The sequence below is a fragment of the Poeciliopsis prolifica genome, unplaced genomic scaffold (genome assembly GCF_027474105.1).
Source record: "Poeciliopsis prolifica strain line A6 unplaced genomic scaffold, Auburn_PproV2 SCAFFOLD087, whole genome shotgun sequence".
In the NCBI taxonomy this organism is placed as follows: Eukaryota; Metazoa; Chordata; class Actinopteri; order Cyprinodontiformes; family Poeciliidae; genus Poeciliopsis; species Poeciliopsis prolifica.
In genome coordinates this window covers 434,722-456,531 of record NW_026562462.1, presented here as the reverse complement: position 1 = coordinate 456,531, position 21,810 = coordinate 434,722, and the positions used below count along the sequence as shown (strand labels likewise).

At 35.9% G+C, this 21,810-nt stretch overlaps 1 long non-coding RNA gene and 4 gene segments (V, D, J or C); 3 read left to right on the top strand and 2 right to left on the bottom strand.

The window, feature by feature from the left end:
* Window positions 1–151: 151 nt before the first annotated feature.
* Window positions 152–16,233, bottom strand: LOC129353249 (Ig kappa-b4 chain C region-like). The segment is given in 3 exon segments: window positions 152–608; window positions 13,887–13,992; window positions 16,210–16,233. Coding segments are annotated over 3 exon segments (441 nt in total).
* On the top strand, window positions 3,740–4,463 carry LOC129353250 (immunoglobulin kappa variable 4-1-like). The segment is given in 2 exon segments: window positions 3,740–3,891; window positions 3,984–4,463. Coding segments are annotated over 2 exon segments (402 nt in total).
* LOC129353254 (Ig kappa chain V region 3368-like) lies at window positions 5,460–5,993 on the top strand. The segment is given in 2 exon segments: window positions 5,460–5,515; window positions 5,686–5,993. Coding segments are annotated over 2 exon segments (360 nt in total).
* LOC129353256 (immunoglobulin kappa variable 1D-12-like) lies at window positions 10,905–11,461 on the top strand. The segment is given in 2 exon segments: window positions 10,905–10,992; window positions 11,157–11,461. Coding segments are annotated over 2 exon segments (357 nt in total).
* On the bottom strand, window positions 12,673–13,158 carry LOC129353258 (uncharacterized). Its single transcript, XR_008604993.1, has 3 exons — window positions 13,143–13,158; window positions 12,813–12,958; window positions 12,673–12,735 (listed from the first exon to the last, which is right to left on the bottom strand). It is a non-coding gene; the product is annotated as an uncharacterized LOC129353258 (long non-coding RNA).
* Window positions 16,234–21,810: the final 5,577 nt, after the last annotated feature.

Below are 21,810 nucleotides of genomic sequence, written 5' to 3'. Positions count from 1 at the left end.
TTTAATAATAATTTACCGGACATTCGATTCTATTCTTGTAATAAATAGACACGATGCCTCAAGAGATTAAAAGCAAAACATAAATAAGTAAAACAGTAGAACATAACTAAAATATTTAAAGCTGAATAAAAAAGCAGCTACACACCAGAAGTTGATGAGTAAATATTTATTATCTGAACAGTGACAAACATGACAAAGCAAACATGACTCAGTGAAAATAGAGAATAATCAGCAGAGAAAGAGTGAGAGCAGTGACAGATTAAAGCCAGTATCAGAATCAGCTCAGGACTGGGAACACTGGTCTCTCCTCAGTGTCTCTGTGACTGCAGGCTGGGAGCTCTGGGAGGCCTCACAGGTCACAGAGCCCACCTTCCTCCACTGGTCTGCAGGGATCCTCAGGGTGCTGCTCCAGCTGTAGAGGCCGTCATTCTGCAGCACCCCGGGGCTCCTGCTCTGCTCCCAGCTGCTGCTGCTGCTGCCGTCCAGCTTCCAGGACAGAGTCCAGTCTGAGGGGAAGCCCTTGTTGGCCAGACACAGGAGGGTAACCTGCTGCTGCTGCAGCTCCACACTGGAGGGGGGCAGCACTGTCAGGGTGGGGCGGGTATCACCTGGGAAACACCAATCAGGTTAGAGAACAGGAACCGCACACCTGCTAACCAGACAGCAGAAACTGGAACATCTTTACTGTGGGAAATGACTTTCTTTAAGATTCTTCAGTTGAACATTTTTCTGCTCCACCAGTTTCTCCCTCACACTCTGTTTCACTTCCCTTCACTGTGAACTCCTGCATATCAGCACATAGTCCTCATGTAACCTGAAATACACTAAACTAGAAAATAAGATTAAACATAAACTGAGCTCTACTTTCCCTCCCTTTCATAAAACATCACATTAAATCTTAAACAGGATCATTTTTAAAACCAAAATAAAACCTTTCTGATGTTCATCTTGGTAGACAATACTTCATTTTTTAAGTGAAAAATAGACATGAAACTTTTCATCATATTAACACTTACAGTAGACCAGCTGTAGGGCAAAAATGACGAGGAAAATTTGAAAAACAATATATATATATATATATATATATATATATATATATATATATATATATATTTATATATATATATATATATATATATATATATATATATATATATATATATATATATATATATATTCTTTTAAAGCAATTTTGAAACTGCAATATAAATATTATCAACAAATATTTTGATGTGTAATTTATTATTTTAACGTAAATGATCTTAATCCTATTTTTTTTGTTGTTTAAAGCATTTAACAAGATTAAAATCCAGTTTGAAAAATAACATGTTCAGCATTATTTAAATGTTTCATTACATTTAATTAGTGAGACAGAAATGTGAAGTCCACAATTCCTTAGAAATGTTGAAAAAATAAATTTCTCCAAACATCTTCCATGATATCTTATGATCTTTTTCATATTTATCTCACAATAAATGTTAAATATTCAGAAACTTACGTCCAACATCCAGCCTGGTTCCTCCACCAAAAGTCCACCACAGTGATACAAACTAATTGAGTCGTCGTACAAAAACCTCTGACTGCAGACTCGGCTCTCTGACTCTGAACACAACAAACTGATTCTGACTGAAAACATTCAATGAGACTGAAGTCATATTTTCCCTTCATACAATAAATACAAAACTTTCTACCAGTGAGAAAATAATAATTATTCTCTCTTGATGTTTCTATTTAATGGCACAACATGAAGTTTTCATCTCTGACTGAAGCAAATTAATATAAACCTAAATTATGGACGTTTCCAATTATATTAGTTTGTTTATCAACCTAACAACGATGTTCTGCTCATATTGTAATGAAATATGTGAAATATTGAACTTACTTCCAACATCCAGCCTGGTTCCTCCACCAAACGTGTACCACAGTGATACAAACTGGTTGAGTCGTCGTACAAAAACCTCTGACTGCAGAGACACGGCTCTCTGACTCTGAACACAACAAACTCTAAATGAACAGTTTCAACCTGCAAAACACAGCTAGAAATTATATTTATTCATTATATTGTTTCTGATATCGATGGTCACTCATTTTGGTTTATTCCTCATAAACGTTTTTATTATAATCAGGGAATGTTCCACCACAGAAATATAGACATTTTTAACACTTATTTAGGGAGAGACATGAGCAAAGAAGTAAAAACATAACCTGTTGGAGACATAATCCTTATCAATATATGATAACTTTATAGCAGAAATGTTGAAACATTGCCACACAAGACTGTTTCCTTTTGATTCAATTCCTTCTCAGTGTTGGTGGCAGTAATATCTGTGGATCCAAGCATCAATTTTGAACTTTGAACTTTAATGTTATGCAGGTTTCAGTCTGATAAATATAATCAGCTCTGGAAACAAAATAGGAGACCACTGCAAATGATCAGTTCTCTTATTTTACTCTTTGTGGTATAAATGTGAGTAAATTGTTCTTTTATCCTTTGAACTACTAACAACATGTCTCTGAAATTAGAAACAAAAATTTAGTATTTATTTGCAGAATAAAATCATAAAAATCAGGAAATGATGCAAAGGCTTTAGATCTCAAGTAATGGAAAGAAAACAAATTCATATTAATTTAGAAACAACAATACTAATGTTTTACCATGAGGTTTTCAATGGGGATCAAGACAGAGGTCTCTTAATTTTTAGAACTGTACACAAAAACCCTTCAATGAAATAACTTCATAATTCATAGTAGAAAACATGCCTGAATGATTAAAGTATATTTTCCAATCTTTTACTTCCGGATAAATAGAATTAAAGTAAAAATTGTTATTTCTGTTTCTACAGGTTAATATTAATTTAAAGACACAAAGTTCACTGGATTGTATCACAAACAATATATATAAAATCGTATATTCAACATACAGCTGAGCAGATTTGGGCCTAACTGAGAATGACTGAGAACAAAATCTTCCATTATGATATTTTCTATGTGTGGAATATAAAATCAGCTGGTATCAGTGGGAAACGTCCGTCACTTTGGCTGCATTAAGACGACTAATGTTGTCAATAAATTTCACAATGAAATGTTTAAATAATCAGACATTTAAATTATAATATTTTTAACCGAAAAGATGATCAGTTAAATCAAACAGTTTTAGTTTGTTTTTATTTATTGTACTTTTTGTGACAATCATTTTTAAAAGCTCAAAAGTTAGGATTGAGTTTCTACAGTCCACCAGTATGATTGAAAATTAGTAATTTTACTGGTTAAATCCTAAGAAACTCAATAATATACAGCTTAAAATTCAAACATTTGACAAAACATTCAAAACCCATTTAAAAATGATTTATAATAAATTGAGCCGAGAATAAATTTAATCTTTTTTGCTTTCTAAAGTTCATTTTATTCTATATAATACATGTGTTTTAATAGAGATTATTCATTTTGAGATCTAAGATCTCATTAACAGTATAGACCAGGTTTGAAATGACAAAACAGAAAATCAATTTACAAATCCATCAACAATACAAGTAATTAAAACATTTGACTGAATTAAATCAGCTGATAAAAACATGTCTGAATTTGAAAAATGTACTTGTGAGACCAGAATTAATCCAAATCTATAATTGCAACGACATATTTGTAAAGCAAAAGGTTCATTATAAAATAATTATAAAACTCAATCTAAAGGATTCCATTCAAATCTTAAATAAAGTGATTTGCATCAGCAGCTCCATGCTCCAGCGCTCTGGGAGAGTTTATAGTCCTGACAGTTGAACACTGGATGACTGACAGCTGTCCTTCATCACAACGAAGACACAGAAATCCTCCTCATCTAAAACATGACTTTGATCTGCGTCCTCATCTGGACTCTCCTCTGCTTCACTCAGGGTGAGGAAAATCATTTTTCTGTCATGTGAAAATCATTTGGAGTGTAGCTGAGTTTCACCATCTCATGTCCAGAGTTTCTTCTCTCTCCTCAGGATCTGATGGACAAAATGTTGTTGTGACTCAATCAGCAGCCGAATCAGTGCAGCTCAGTCAGACGGTCACTATTGACTGTAAGGCCAGTCAGGCACTTTCAACATCTCACTGTAGCTACAACTCACAGGTCTGCCTGTCCTGGTACCATCAGAAACCTGGAGAAGCTCCTAAAGCTCTGATCTACTGGACATCAGACAGATTTTCAGGAATCTCCTCCAGATTCAGTGGAAGTGGAAAAGGAAATGGATTAGACTTCACTCTGACCATCAGTGGAGTTCAGGCTGAAGATGCAGGAGTTTATTACTGTATGAGTTATCACTCCATCAACAGTCAGTGGATGTTCACACAGTGAAAAATCACCGTACAAAAACCTCCCTCAGTCTTACAACAGAAACTGAACTTTGTTCTGCACCTGGAATCTGCTGCTGAAACTGATACAGTTCATTAAACACAAACACACTGAACACACATATTAATAATTTAAAATATAATAAACAGAAGAAAACAACCAGTATCCAGGTCAATTCTTGGTATTCCTCTTCTGACAGATAAAGTTTTGATGAATAATTTCCAATCATGACATGAAGCAGAGCACATTCTATAAACGACCAGACAGAATATATATATTTTTTTCTTCAGTCAAATGGAATCACTTAAATTATTCATATCTCAGAAATTAAAACTGTTCTGGTATTTAAGGATTAGAAAAGTGGCAAAAGAGATGATAAACATTTTCAGTTACACATTTTATTGAGTAGATTTCAGGATTAATAACACAATAGAATATTTTTAAAATATATTGTTACTCTTTAAATCAGGGGTGTCAAACTCAAATACATAGTGGGCCAAAACTTTAAATTGAACAAAGTCGCGGGCCAAGGTTGAACAAATGAATCTTTTAATTTGGACCTAAACAAGTTCTAATATAACAATAAATATTGAACAAGCAAAGCTTATCTAACTTAAAAGTGCAGGTGTGCAAAATTGAGTTGCTAATAATAATAAAACATATTATTATATTAAATAAAACATATTTAATATATGAAATGAAATATTAAATATATTAAATAAAATTTAAATAAACATTTAATGCCTCCTTTCTGACGTAAATGTCTAATATTAATTTGAAATTGCCTCGCGGGCCAAATATAATTACACTGCTAGCCAAATTTGGCCCGCGGGCCAGAGTTTGACACCTATGCTTTAAATGATACTAAAATTACTGTAACCTGAACAAACCTGTCATTTTATGACCATAATCAGAGTATAATAACACCATAAAGAGACACTTTTCTATATTTATTGACATTATCAGCAATGTTGCAGCAGTGAGGAGGAAACCTGCTGCCGGTTCATTTCCAGCTGACTGACTCTGTGTGTTTGCATATGTGTCCTGCCTCTCTGCTCCAGCTGTTAAGAGGTCAGAGTTGATCAGTGGCTGTCCAGGCCTTTCAGAGCCACTGACTCACCAGCAGCACAATGATGATGTCACTGACTCCACTGCTGACCATCCTGGGGCTCCTGGTTCAGGGTGAGACTCTGAGAGAAACTTGGTTTGAAGAAGATATGATAATTAAAATTCTGCTATCAGAGAGAAATATTGAAACAAGATGTTAAAGTTTTATTTGATCTATTCAGAGATTATCAATCATTGTTAATCAAACATAGTTTCTCTCAATTGATATTTTTGATGTTTTCCAGGTTCATCAGGAGACATCATCCTGACTCAGACTCCTGGATCTCAGTCTGTTGCTGCAGGACAAACTGTCACCATCAAATGTAAAACCAGTTCAAGTGTTTATGGCAATCTCCACTGGTACCTTCAGAAACCTGCAGAAGCTCCTAAACTCCTGATTTATTATGCTACAACTCTTCAGTCTGGAGTTCCAGCTCGGTTCAGTGGAAGTGGATCTGGTTCTGACTACACTCTGACCATCAGTGGAGTTCAGGCTGAAGATTCAGGAGTTTATTACTGTCAGCAGGGTTATAACATACCGTTCACACAGTGATAGAACGTCGTACAAAAACCTCCTTCAGCTGGAGAGGAACTGATCCGACTCAACAGCTGCACTGAAAACAAAACACTGAAGTTTCCACAAATGCTAAACTATAAATTAATTATGAAGAAATTACTTTCATAGATTTCTTAATATAATTTGCAAAGTGCTGTTATTACTAGGTTTCTTTAGAGTTACTGATTGAATCAGAGTTAGGATGAGTGATATATTAGAATTAATTTAGAAAAAATATTATTTTTGAAATATTTAATTTTCTTCAATTGACAAGATGTTTAAAAGTGAGACTGAATTATTTAAACTCTACCTCACTTTTCAAATTCATATAAACAAAAATGTCAAAGCTACTATAATAGTACATATTTTTATTTGAATCTTGGCCTCATGACTGAATAATAATAGCAAACAATCTGTAGAAATAGGAAGTGAGCATTACAACTATCAATATCTCAAGAGTTAGGACTCAAAAAAAAATAGCAGAATCAGATCTAACTGACAGCACTAAGACCACAGGATGGAAAGAAACGATCTTTTAATATGATCTTGGGAAAAAGTGGAATATAAATCTGCTAGTGGGACACATCCATCACACTGGCTGCATTAAAATCAGAAACTGTCACAAGTGATTTCACAGTAACTGTCTAAGGAGATATAATAAACTTTTAATTAACTTTTTCTACTGTTAAAGTGATCATTTCAATCTAAGAGTTTTAGACTTTATTTTTGAATTAGTATACATTTTTCTATCTGAGAAATTATAAAAATCTATAGTTGACTTAAGGTTTTTGTAAAGTCCAAAAATTCAAAACACATTTGCTCATCTTTCAAAGCTTTTGGGACATTGGAGATAAAAAAAAAAGTCCTATAAAAATTACATAACATGCGTAGACATTGTTTAAGTTTTGCATTTTCAGATCAATAATATAATATTTATTAAATTAACATTTATTCCTCTGACACCACCCTGATTACAAATATTTTAGGAAGTTTTCTCTGTATGAGTAAAAATTTCAACACAACAAAAAATGTTGAAGAAAAAACATCAAAAAACATATTTGACACAAAAAATAATTTTTTACAATTTATGTAGCAAATGTTGATTCATAATAAAACTTCATCATCATATTGTTCCTGGCCTGTTGAAGTCATTCAGAGCATTTCCATAGAGTCACTTTGCATCAGCAGCTCCATGCTCCAGCGCTCTGGGAGAGTTTATAGTCCTGACAGTTGAACACTGGATGACTGACAGCTGTCCTTCATCACAACTGAAGACACAGAAATCCTCCTCATCTAAAACATGACTTTGATCTGCGTCCTCATCTGGACTCTCCTCTGCTGCTGCTTCACAGGTAAAGTCCAGAGAATCCAACTCCTCTATGAACATCTGTCCCTCTGAAATGAAGCCGACTAAACCATGAAGCTGCTGCATGTTTTATCTCTGTGTCCTCAGAGGTCAGAGGTCAGGTCACAGTGACTCAGCCTGCAGCAGTGAGAGCTGATATTGGAGGATCGGTCACCATCAGCTGTACAACCAGTCACCAGTTTTGGGGCTGTAGCAGTGCTTATTGTTTAGGTTGGTACCAACAAAAAGATGGAGGAACTCCTAAACTTCTGATCCACTCCACCAATCAACGCATGTCAGGGATTCCGGGTCGGTTTTCAGGCTCTGGATCTGGTTCTGCCTTCACTCTGACCATCAGTGGAGTCCAGGCTGAAGATGCTGGAGTTTATTACTGTCAGGGTGCTGGCACAGTCAACAGTCAGAATCTGTTCACACAGTGAAAAAGCCTCATACAAAAACCTCCTGAGCAGAAACCGACCTGAGTGCAGCTGAGCTGCTAGATGCTCTGATATGTTCAGTCGGGCCTCACATGTCAACAACATGAAGACACCAGTTTCAACTGGAAGCAAAAACTCAACCTTACAAACAACATGCTGAACTTTGAGTGGAAGTGTGTTTAAATCATAAAACAATCTGAAGATGCAAAGTTATTTACAGACACAACTCACTATAGATGTTTTGTTTTCAGATATTTATTCTCAATTTGAATATTTTAACTCTGATTATAAAAGCTGCCATGTATGACATGGTGTAACAAATCATAAACTTCAGTTTTAAAATGACTAGAATATTTTCCTTAGTGTCATCTAAATACCAGAGAACTTGATACAGAATTAAATCACTATTTTATAAATAAAGGAGTAATGGGATTAATGTTACATCAACGTCTCTGTGATACACAGAGTGAATAATGAAGTGAAGGTTTTTTGGAATAAGATTAAACACAAAATCATTGTGGAAACTTGGGTAAAGAGAAGAAGTGTGATTTCTTAACGACATTTTGTCTGTTGGAATTTAACACATTTAATAGATATAAATTCAGGGATTCAAAATAATTATGAGCTCATTTGATATTAGGTGGACATAACTGAGACCACCAGATATTTCATGATATTTTCTGTGTGGATATAAATCATCTGATATCATAACTTTGGCTGCATTAACACAACAAATTTTTGGAGGCAATTTCAAAGCTATTGTCTAAAAAAAGTAAACAGCTAGAACTGTTGTAACAGAAATAGTAATCAATTTAATTCAACAGGTTTAGAGTTTGTTTTTATTTGTGCTGTTTTTGTGCCAATCATATTTAAAATGTTAAACGTTAGGATTTTGACCAGTGATTTGAATTTAGTCATTTTACCATAGAAGCTGAGAAACTCAAGAATATTCCATGAAATTTAAATGTTTGATTCAGGATAAAAACTAATTGAATTATTATTTTTAAAGATATTAAACTAAGAATATATCTCTTCTGTTATAAATATTTTTTTGTTTTATTCTGGTCATTTATACAGATTGTCTTGTTGAGGTAAAATATGTCATTTAAAAGACAGATCTTCTTTGAGAAGACAAAATAATAAAAAATGTTTTTTTTAAAAAGACAGCAATAATACAAATAAAACACTTTACACAATTAGATCAACAAATATAAAAATATGTATGGATTAAAAAAATCAATTGTGAGACCAGAAATAACCCAAATATATGCATGCAGAGAAACATTTTATATAAAAAGAACAAGTATATAAAACACATTCTAAGTGATTTTATTCAAATGTTAAATAAAGTGATTTGCATCAGCAGCTCCATGCTCCAGCGCTCTGGGAGAGTTTATAGTCCTGACAGTTGAACACTGGATGACTGACAGCTGTCCTTCATCACAACGAAGACACAGAAATCCTCCTCATCTAAAACATGACTTTGATCTGCGTCCTCATCTGGACTCTCCTCTGCTTCACTCAGGGTGAGGAAAATCATTTTTCTGTCATGTGAAAATCATTTGGAGTGTAGCTGAGTTTCACCATCTCATGTCCAGAGTTTCTTCTCTCTCCTCAGGATCTGATGGACAAAATGTTGTTGTGACTCAATCAGCAGCCAAATCAGTGCAGCTCGGTCAGACGGTCACTATTGACTGTAAGGCCAGTAGACAAGTAGCTCAATTTTTTGGTTCACAGTACTACCTATCCTGGTACCATCACAAACCTGGAGAAGCTCCTAAAGCTCTGATCTATGTAACATCAGCCAGATTTTCAGGAATCTCCTCCAGATTCAGTGGAAGTGGAGCAGGAAATGGATTAGACTTCACTCTGACCATCAGTGGAGTTCAGGCTGAAGATGCAGGAGTTTATTACTGTATGAGTCGTCACACCATCAACAGTCAGTGGGTGTTCACACAGTGAAAAATCATCGTACAAAAACCTCCTTCACTCTGAAAAGAAACTGAACTCTGCAGCTGGAATCTGTTGGAGATACTGATACAGTTCACTGAACACACATCAGGGATTATATTCAGTTATATTTAAAAATATTTTATGAATATTTTAGATGTTTTACTTTTATTCTCCATTTAAGAAGGCTGAATTAACTTTGAGTTTAGAAAGGTTTCAAAAATATTTTCAATGTTTTATTTTTAAACAAGCTGAGATGAAATCAAATAAAACCATTTGCAAAAACACCAAAACTTTTGTAAATATTGTTAAACACCTTTCGAGATTTATTCTCATAAGCACAGTAGGGAGGAAAGGAAAACAATTCAGGAGGATCTTTATTTTTAAATTAGCCTTGTTTAAAATGATTTGCTAAATCTGCCATTACTGTTGGAAAATAATTCATTTCTTCATCAATATTAATGATTTATCCTGAATTTATTTTCTGAACCTGGACCTTACTCCTGCCAGATGACTAGAACCAACAATTTTTGAATACCAGTATTTGTTTTAAAGGAACTAGCAGATATTTTCTACAGACAGAAATACAAAAAGCTGAGAAGTTGTTTCAAGTCTCTTTCTGTGAATTAATAGAAACATAAACTGTTGTCACATACAGATGAAAGTAAAATATGAAAACATTTTCTCTGTATTATCAAATGACAACAATAATCTGACATTAGTGAGGTCTGTCAGCAAGAACAAAAAAGGAAAAAAAAAATTGGATTCTTTGCCAATTGAATAGTTTTAAAAATATCCCAGCTTATTATAATTGTTTCTTTTGCATAAATCAAGTCATGAATAAAAGTTTGAAAAGTGGAAAACACAAACCCTTGAGAAATAGTTTGAATAGAAGAAACAAGATGTTTCAGTGAAAGGGTTGTTTTGCTTATTCACATCATAAAATTCACAAAGACATAAAAAATTCTGACGTATAGAAAATTCGTTCAGTGTTAATTGGTTAAAGATTATAAAGAGCCCTATTAAAATTCCTCTCTTAGTCTTTCTTATTTTTTTGATGCTTCTAGAGGAAACCTGCTGCCGGTTCATCTCCAGCTGACTGACTCTGTGTGTTTGCATATGTGTCCTGCCTCTCTGCTCCAGCTGTTAAGAGGTCAGAGTTGATCAGTGGCTGTCCAGGCCTTTCAGAGCCACTGACACACCAGCAGCACAATGATGATGTCACTGACTCCACTGCTGACCATCCTGGGGCTCCTGGTTCAGGGTGAGACTCTGAGAGAAACTTGGTTTTTACAGTCGTGCTCTATTATATTGGGTCACCCAAACACAAGAGACTTTCTTAGTTATTTTCTACATGCTGATGACCTTCAGTTCAGATCCTAATTCTTTTCTCTCTGTTGCAAAAATATTCCTTTTTGTATTTTCCAGGTTCATCAGGAGAAATAATAGTGACTCAGACTCCTGGATCTCAGTCTTTTGCTGTAGGACAAAGTGTGTCACTAAAATGTAAAACCAGTTCAAGTGTTGGTAGCTGGATTGCCTGGTACCTTCAGAAACCTGCAGAAGCTCCTAAACTCCTGGTCTATCAGGCTACAGCTCTTCAGTCTGGAGTTCCAGCTCGGTTCAGTGGAAGTGGATCTGGTTCTGATTTCACTCTGACCATCAGTGGAGTTCAGGCTGAAGATTCAGGAGTTTATTACTGTCAGCAGGGTAGGAGCTCGTTCACACAGTGATAGAACATCGTACAAAAACCTCCTTCAGCTGGAGAGGAACTGATCCGACTCAACAGCTGCACTGAAACTAAAACAATGAAGTTTCCAGAAAAGTATTTATTCATTTGATAATGTTTACATTTATTCATTCATTTAGTCTCATGTTTTTTTTCTAGTATGTAGCTTTATCACTTTTAATGTTTTGTAATCTAAGTCAAAATAATAAATAAAAATAATACTGGAGAAATACCAGGGCCTCAGGGAGGAACTGGAGAGGGCCTGGAAGGTGAAGACCACAGTGGTGCCTGTGTCATCGGGGACCTCGGGGCAGTAACCCCCAAACTGGAGCAGTGGCTACAACAGATCCCAGGAACAACATCAGATATCTCAGTCCAGAAATGTGCAGTCCTTGGCACAGCCAAGATACTGCGCAGGACCCTCAAGCTCCCAGGCCTCTGGTAGAGGACCCGAGCTCAGAGGATAAGAACCACCCACCATAGCTATATGGTCAAAATATGTAACCAAAAATCCATACAGAATTTAAAAAAAATGTGTATAATATTTTTCAGATCATTTTATTCTAGGTTCTTATAATTATCTGATTTTATAGATCTATGATTTATTGTTGATGGTAATATATCAACATTTTTCATTTTTTTTAAACTCCAAACATGTATTTCAAAAATCTAATTTTAAATTCACAATAATTTTATTTTCAGGCTGTTTAATCCTAGTCTGGATGCATAATGTCTAAAAACAACAAAAGTCAACAAAAAAACACTGAGACCAAATAAACAGATTTAAAGCTGAATAAAAAAGCAGCTACACACCAGAAGTTGATGAGTAAATATTTATTATCTGAACAGTGACAAACATGACAAAGCAAACACGACTCAGAGAAAATTCAGAATAATCAGAAGAGATAGAGTGAGAGCAGTGACAGATTAAAGCCAGTATCAGAATCAGCTCAGGACTGGGAGCACTGGTCTCTCCTCAGTGTCTCTGTGACTGCAGGCTGGGAGCTCTGGGAGGCCTCACAGGTCACAGAGCCCACCTTCCTCCACTGGTCTGCAGGGATCCTCAGGGTGCTGCTCCAGCTGTAGAGGCCGTCATTCTGCAGCACCCGGGGCTCCTGCTCTGCTCCCAGCTGCTGCTGCTGCTGCCGTCCAGCTTCCAGGACAGAGTCCAGTCTGAGGGGAAGCCCTTGTTGGCCAGACACAGGAGGGTAACCTGCTGCTGCTGCTGCAGCTCCACACTGGAGGGGGGCAGCACTGTCAGGGTGGGGCGGGTATCACCTAGGAAACACCAATCAGGTTAGAGAACAGGAACCGCACACCTGCTAACCAGACAGCAGAAACTGGAACATCTTTACTGTGGGAGAAATGACTTTCTTTAAGATTCTTCAGTTGAACATTTTTCTGCTCCACCAGTTTCTCCCTCACACTCTGTTTCACTTCCCTTCACTGTGAACTCCTGCATATCAGCACATAGTCCTCATGTAACCTGAAATACACTAAACTAGAAAATGAGATTAAACATAAACTGAGCTCTACTTTCCCTCCCTTTCATAAAACATCACATTAAATCTTAAGCAGGATCATTTTTAAACCAAAATAAAACTTTCTGATGTTCATCTTGGTAGACAATACTTCATTTTTTAAGTAAAAATAGACATGAAACTTTTCATCATATTAACACTTACAGTAGACCAGCTGTTGGGCAAAATGATGAGGAAAATTTGAATTTCAGCAATTTTAAAACTGCAATATAAATATCATCAACAAATATTTTGATATGTAATTAATTTTTTTAACGTATATGATCTTAATCCTATTTTTTTTTTGTTTAAAGCATTTAACAACAAAAAAACCAGTTTGAAAAACATGTTCAGCATTATTTAAACGTTTCATTGCATTTAATTAGTGAGACAGAAATGTGAAGTCCACAAATCCTTAGAAATGTTGAAAAAATTAATCGCTCCATTCACCCTTTTCATGATCCTCTTATGATCATTCTCATAATTTATCTCACAATAAATGTTAAATATTCAGAAACTTACGTCCAACATCCAGCCTGGTTCCTCCACCAAAAGTCCACCACAGTGATACAAACTAATTGAGTCGTCGTACAAAAACCTCTGACTGCAGAGACTCGGCTCTCTGACTCTGAACACAACAAACTGATTCTGACTGAAAACATTCAATGAGACTGAAGTCATATTTTCTCTTCATATAATAAATACAAAACTTTCTACCAGTGAGAAAATAATAATTATTTCTCTCTCGATGATTTTATTTAATGGCACAACATGAAGTTTTCATCTCTGACTGAAGCAAATTAATATAAACCTAAATTATGGACGTTTCCAATTATATTAGTTTGTTTATCAACCTAACAACAATGTTCTCCTCATATTGTAATGAAATATGTGAAATATTCAACTTACTTCCAAACTCCAGCCTGGTTCCTCCACCAAACGTGTACCACAGTGATACAAACTGGTTGAGTCGTCGTACAAAAACCTCTGACTGCAGAGACACGGCTCTCTGACTCTGAACACAACAAACTCTAAATGAACAGGTTCAACCTGCAAAGCACAGCTAGAAATTATATTTATTAATTATGTTGTTACTGATAGCGACGGTCACTCATTTTGGTTTATTCCTCATAAAGGTTTTTATTATAATCAGGGAACGATCCACCACAAAAATATAGACATTTTTAACACCTATTTAGGGAGAGACATGAGCAAAGAAGTAAAAACATAACCTGTTTGGAGACATAATCCTTATCAATATATGATAACTTTATTGCAGAAATGTTGAAACATTGCCACACAAGACTGTTTCCTTTTGATTCAATTCCTTCTCAGTGTTGGTGGCAGTAATATCTGTGGATCCAATCATCATTATTGAACTTTGAACTTTAATGACATGCAGGTTTCAGTCTGATAAATATAATCAGCTCTGGAAACACATAGGAGACCACTGCAAATGATCAGTTCTCTTATTTTACTCTTTGTGGTATAAATTTGAGTAAATTGTTCTTTTATCCTTTGAACTACTAACAACATGTCTCTGAAATTAGAAACAAAATTTAGTATTTATTTGCAGAATAAAATTATAAAAATCAGAAAAAGATGCAAAGACTTTAGATCTGAAGTAATGGAAAGAAAACAAATTGATATTAATTTAGAAACATCAATACTAATGTTTTACCATGAGGTTTTCAATGGCCATCAAGACAGAGGTCTCTTAATTTTTAGAACTGTAAAGAAAAACCCTTCAATGAACCAACTTCATAATTCATAGTGGAAAACATGCCTGAATGATTAAAGTACATTTTCCAATTTGTTACGTACGTATAAAATAGAATTAAAGTAAAAACTGTTATTTCTGTTTCTACGGTTAATATTAATTTAAATACACAAAGTTCACTGGATTGTATCACAAACAATAAATATAAATTCATATATTCAACATACAGCTGAGCAGATTTAATATAAATCAGCTGGTATCAGTGGGAAACGTCCGTCACTTTAGCTGCATTAAGACGACAAATGGTGTCAATGAATTTCACAATGAAATGTTTCAATAATCAGACCTTTAAATTTAAATATTTTTAACTGAAAAGATGATCAGTTAAATGGAACAGTTTGTTTGTTTTTCTTTATTGTACTTTTTGTGCCAAACATATTTAAAAGCTCAAAAGTTAGGATTGAGTTTCTACAGTCCATCAGTTTACTGGTTAAATCCTTAGAAACTCAATAATATGCAGCTTAAAATTCAAACATTTGACAAAACATTTAAAACCCAATTAAAAATTATTTGTAATAAATTAAGCCGAATAAATTTAATGTTTTTGGCTTTCTAAAGTTAATTTTATTTTATATAATGCATATGTTTTAATAGAAATTGTTCATTTTGTGATCTAAGATCTTATTAACAGTATAGACCAGTTTTGAAATGACAAAACAGAAAAAACTTTACAAACCCATCAACAATACAAGTAATTAAAACATTTGACTAAATTAAATCAGCTGATAAAACATGTCTGAATTTGAAAAATGTACTTGTGAGACCAGAATTAATCCAAATCTATGATTGCAATGACATATTTTACCACCCTGTGATTATATGTTAAAGTAAATCTTAAAAATAATATAATTTTGAAACATCTGAATCAAAACTATGTGATGGTCATCTTGGTAGATCATGTTTAACTTTTTTTAAGTAATACATAAAATAAAGCAAAAAAACTGTCAATACTAATTCTTAAAGCAGGTCAGCAACTGAGCATAAATACAATTTTTAAAATAATATACCTGCGATTTTAAAACTGTAATATGAAGATCATTACAAAACATTTTGAGATAGTTCAATGTGATTTTCATTCAAATTTTTTAGTTGAAACAATATAGAATTATTTAAAAAATGTTTGAAGAATAACATGTTCAGCATTATTTAAATGTTACAAAAACCTCTGACTCTGAACACAACAAACTGATTTGGGTTTAAAAAAACTACACGAGTCTTAAGTTATATTTTCACTCCACATAATGAACAAAAATCTTTTTAACAGAAATATTATATAAATGTATTCCCTCTCAATAATCTTATTACTGTCCCAATCTGGAGTTTTCATCTCTGACTGAAGCAAATGAATAAAAACCTAAATTATGGACGTTTCCAATTATATTAGTTTGTTGATGAACTTAACAACAATGTACCGCTCATATTTTAATGAAATACGTGAAATATTAAACTTACTTCCAACATCCAGCCTGGTTCCTCCACCAAACGTGAACCACAGTGATACAAACTGGTTGAGTCGTCGTACAAAAACCTCTAACTGTAGAGACATTAGTGTAAAAACCTAATTTCTACAAGTCGAGGGCCGGACTGGTTCAATGTTTATTACCATATATTGAAATGATTGCATATAGCTTATTGAACCAAGACCTAACACAGTGTATATTATTTAATAATTAAAATAATAAAGCAATATTTTGTTATGGCTCTGTCAGTAATATCAAGTAAAAACAATTTCAACAGACAAACAGCAAAAAACTTAATGTTTTTGAAAAACAACATGTTTCTTAATATCAAGATAAATACATAAATTAAAGTGCATGCATTATAAACTGAAAATGCATTATTGTGCTGCTCTATATTCTTGTCTTTGTCTGTGTGTTTCTGAGAAATTTAACAGATTATATTCTTAGATTACAGCCGAACTTTCTCCACAGAAAACAAACAGGCAGTGAGGGCATAGTTACTTTGAAAAAGTAACCTTTCCTTTGTTGATTTGTGGGATTTTGCGTGAACAGATTTAACTGTAAAATCTTGCGTAATTTTTATGTAACTGTATTCCAGCATGGCAAGCTGTTGTATTTTTCTTTCTTTCTTTCTTCTCAAAAATCTTACGCATTTCAACTCTCTTTATCACAGTAACTAAAATAAGTTGGACTGTGTGATGTTTTTTTTTTTTCACACCGAAGGTAATTTTAATTTTTGTTAAATATTTTAAACTTTATGTCAAAAAATGAGGGTCAATAAAGCGGTGTCAACATTTTTCCAGCCAAAAAAAGCTTTATAAACGAGGCAGATGTTTTCATATAATCACAAATGACAAAATGCTATTTAAAATATGCTATAAACTTGATAACTTGATTTGTAAAGTAACTATTTTAGTTACTTTCAGCAGCTGCTAACAACAGCACTCTGCCGCCTATGAAAATCACTTTGATCTTTGCCAAAACTTAATTAAAAGTTACTTTATAATGGTAACATCAACAATGTGTCTCCAGTTATAAGGTTGAACTGAAGGGGAGATTGTCTCATGGTTACAACAGTTCAAAAAAGCTTTAGTAATCTGTGTGTGTTTTTGAATGTTTCTATTGTCTGGAAAACTATAAATAGGATTTAGGGTCAATATTAACATTACCAAAGACACAGCGGGACGCTCATCTTGGAAATAATGGACTAAAACTAACTGGATGTCAGGCAAATTGTGGAATTATGTCTGCTTATTTACAAGCCCAAAAAGGAAGCCAGCAAGAGAACAAGGAAGGTATCTATCTATCTAGATGTTTTTGGGCTGTGGGAGGAAGCCGGAGAACCCGGAGAGAACCCACGCATGCACATGGAACTCCATGCAGAAAGACCCCGGGGCCGGGAACAGAACCCAGGACCTTCTTGCTGCAAGGCAACAGTGCTACCAACTGCGCCACTGTGCAGCCATATATATATATATATATATATATATATATATATATATATATATATATATATATATATATATATATATATATATATATATATATATATATACTGGCAGGGCATGCGATAAACAGCTATGCCCTGCCAGTATATATATATATATATATATATATATATATATATATTATATATATTATATATATATATATATATATTATATATTATATATATATATATATATATATATATATATATATATATATATATAGGGTATCGGTGTAAATAGCAGAGGAGCCAAACACCAACTCCTCATAGACCGCACAGTTGCCCGAGACTGCAAAACCCGACACACCAACCTGTGCATGGCTTGGATCGATTTCAAGAAAGCCTATGACTCAATGCCGCATACTTGGATCATTGAATGCCTAGAGATGTATAACATCAACAGGATTCTGAGAGCCTTCATTTGCAAACTCGATGAAGCTGTGGAAAACCACCCTTGAAGCCAACTGCAAACCACTTGCACAAGTGTCCATCAAATGTGGCATATACCAAGGAGATGCCCTGTCCCCGCTACTGTTCTGCATAGGCCTGAACCCCCTCAGCCAAATTATCAACAAGACTGGCTACGGATACAGACTCAAAAATGGGGCCAACATCAGTCACCTCCTCTACATGGATGACATCAAGCTATATGCCAAGAGTGAGCGAGACATCGACTCACTGATCCACACCACCAGGATCTACAGCATGGACATTGGGATGTCATTCGGACTAGAAGTGTGGTCGTCTGATCACAAAGAGGGGGAAGGTGATCCGCACAGAAGGAGTCTCACTCCCACAAGGAACAATAGCAGACATAAAGGACAGTTACAAGTACCTAGGTATACCACAAGCAAATGGCAACCTCGATGAGGCCACAAGGAAAGGACCACAGCTAAATACCTCCAACGAATAAGGCAAGTCCTGAGAAGCCAGCTCAATGGCAAGAACAAAATCCGTGCGATAAACAGCTATGCCCTGCCAGTAATCAGATACCCTGCTGGAATAATTAGCTGGCCAAAGGAGATAAAAGCCACAGATATTAAGACTAGAAAGCTACTAACCATGCATGGAGGGTTCCATCCCAAATCCAGCACCCTGAGACTGTACACGAGCCGCAAGGACGGAGGCAGAGGACTAGTGAGTGTGAGAACCACTGTCCAGGACGAAACAACTAAGATCCATAAATACATCAGGGACAAAGCCTCAACAGACAATGTGCTCAGTGAATGTCTCAGACAACAGGGAACGGAGGTTGAGGTGCCAGAGATACCATCATGGGAGGACAAACCCCTACATGGGATGTACCACCAGCAAATAACCCAAGTGGCTGATATCAGTAAATCCTACCAATGGCTGGAAAAAGCTGGACTCAAGGACACAGAAGCCCTCATCCTGGCCGCCCAGGAACAGGCCCTAAACACCAGAGCAATAGAGGCCCAGATCTACCACACCAGACAAGACCCAAGGTGTAGGTTGTGCAAGGAGGCCCCTGACAGTCCAGCACATCACAGCAGGGTGCAAGATACTGGCAGGGAAAGCATACATGGAACGACATAACCATGTGGCAGGCATAGTGTACAGAAACATCTGTGCAGAATATGGACTGGAAACCCCGAGATCAAAGTGGGAAACACCCCCAAAGGTGGTGGAGAACACCAGAGCTAAGATCCTGTGGGACTTCCAGATCCAGACAGACAAAATGGTAATGGCGAACCAACCAGACATTGTTGTAGTGGATAAACATCAGAGGAAAGCCGTTGTGGTTGATGTAGCAATACCAAGTGATTGCAACATCAGGAAAAAGGAGCACGAGAAACTGGAGAAATACCAGGGCCTCAGGGAAGAACTGGAGAGGGCCTGGAAGGTGAAGACCACAGTGGTGCCTGTGGTCATCGGGGCCCTCGGGGCAGTAACCCCCAAACTGGAGCAGTGGCTACAACAGATCCCAGGAACAACATCAGACATCTCAGTCCAGAAATGTGCAGTCCTTGGCACAGCCAAGATACTGCGCAGGACCCTCAAGCTCCCAGGCCTCTGGTAGAGGACCCGAGCTCAGAGGATCAGAACCACCCGCGGTGGGTGAGAAGGGAATTTTTTTATATATTTCTTGCCAAGAAAGACAAGAAGTTTTCTAAATTTTTTCCAATTTGTATATGTTTGGACCTCTAAAAGGCTGCTTTTGTTCCATGTTGTTCACGTTTCCTTTTTCCAAATCTCTCTTTAATTAATAAATGTGGTTGTCTTATTTTCTCTTTAAATTTAGAAATAAAAATGTTATGATAGATGAACTTGAGCACTGATTTTGTTGAATGTGGGGGAAGCCGGAGCACCCGGAGTGAACCCACACCTACACGGGGAGACATTTCCCCCCATGTAGTCCTGGCTTTTTAATATTAAAATGTCCAATTAACAACAAAATCTCCTTTTCCAATCACTGCCAATCCCGTATAGACATAACTCGATGTCTATAAGGGATGGACTTTACATCGGTTTTTAAACCTGCGAAGAAGTGTTGGAGATAAAGCTTTTTTGATCCTCTTCCACAGAGAAACCTTTTTCATTGGTCTTTCTTCTTCTTCACATGTATCGGTATTCTCAGCTGACTCTTCTCCTGCTTGAGTCTTGAATTCCTGAGTTGACGTTTGGACGACCTCATCATTTATTGTGACCTTTGGCTGCAGCGCGGCTGGTCTCTGGTTTTCCACTACACCACTCTCCCCTTCTGTGTTAACTACAGGAACAAAACCTGTGACGTTTTCTGTGTCTGTACCAGGTTTTGGCTCCATGTCCTCAGGAACTGTCTGGGGGATCTCTGGTTCTATATCTAAATAAGTTTTTGGTATTTTAGTCTCTTCAATCAAGTTTTTAGCAGTTTCCATTGGAATTACAGCAACTCCCAGTTCAGCTCTACTTGCCATTTTCCTCTTTTTCTTACATTTAGATTTAGTCAATTCTTCTGCAATCATCTGCTGTGCTGTAGTCGTCGCTTCTTCTTTTGTTTGAGTCTCGGTTGTAACAGAGGCTGCCTGATCTCCAACTGTAGAAACCACTTGTTCACCTTCTACTCCAGAACTATTTTCATCACTAATCACTTTCAATTGAGAGGCAGCTTTTTTTGCCGCCATCCTCTTCATCTTCCGTTTGGAGTTCTTGGACGTTTTTTTGTCTTCTTGCTTGTCCTCCAGTCGTTGGATCTCAGAGTCTGATTCTTTTTCAATGATCTGTTCAATATTAGTGATCACTTCTTTTGTTTGAGTCTCTGTTGTAACAAAGGCTGCCTGATCCCCAACTGTAGAAACCACTTGTTCACCTTCTACTCCAGAACTATTTTCATCACTAATCACTTTCAATTGAGAGGCAGCTTTTTTTGCTGCCATCCTCTTCTTCTTCCGTTTGGAGTTCTTGGATGTTTTTTTGTCTTCTTGCCGGTCCTCCAGTTGTTGGGTCTCAGAGACTGATTCCTTTTCAATGATCTGCTGTACTGTAGTCGCCGCTTCTTCTTTTGTTTGAGTCTTGGTTGTATTGGAGGCTGTCTGATCACAAACTGTTTCTAATGTAGAAACATTTTCATGTTTGTTTATTTCAACAGAAACTTGATTTTTGTTCAGCTCCAGCTCAGACGAAGCTTTACTTGCTGCTTTTTTCCTGTTTTTCCGTCTAGTGTTCTTTGAAGGCTTTTTTCTATCTTCCAGGTGCCCATTTTGTTGAGTGGTGGCGACCATTTCTCCTTCGATCACTTCCGTTGTTTTATCAACAATCTCAGTCTGATGGACTGGTACAAGGTGACGTCTGGTTTCAAACTCATTTATCTCGGTTTGTACCGCAGCAGACTGGTGATGGTCTGTTTTTGGGTGGTCTTGTGAGTCTGTCTGGGTTTGAACTGAAATCATTGAATTCCTTCTTTGCTTTCTTTCTGAGAGTAATTTGCTCGTCAGTTCCTTCTGTTGTTTAAGTTCAGCATTTAGTTCCTGATTGATTTCAAACATTTCATCAAGCTGTTTCATGAGATACGTCTGTACTTCAATATGTTCCAATACAGACTGCACATATGTGGCCAGACACGCACACTTTGGTGGACTTGTTTTCTTTTCTGCATGAATATTT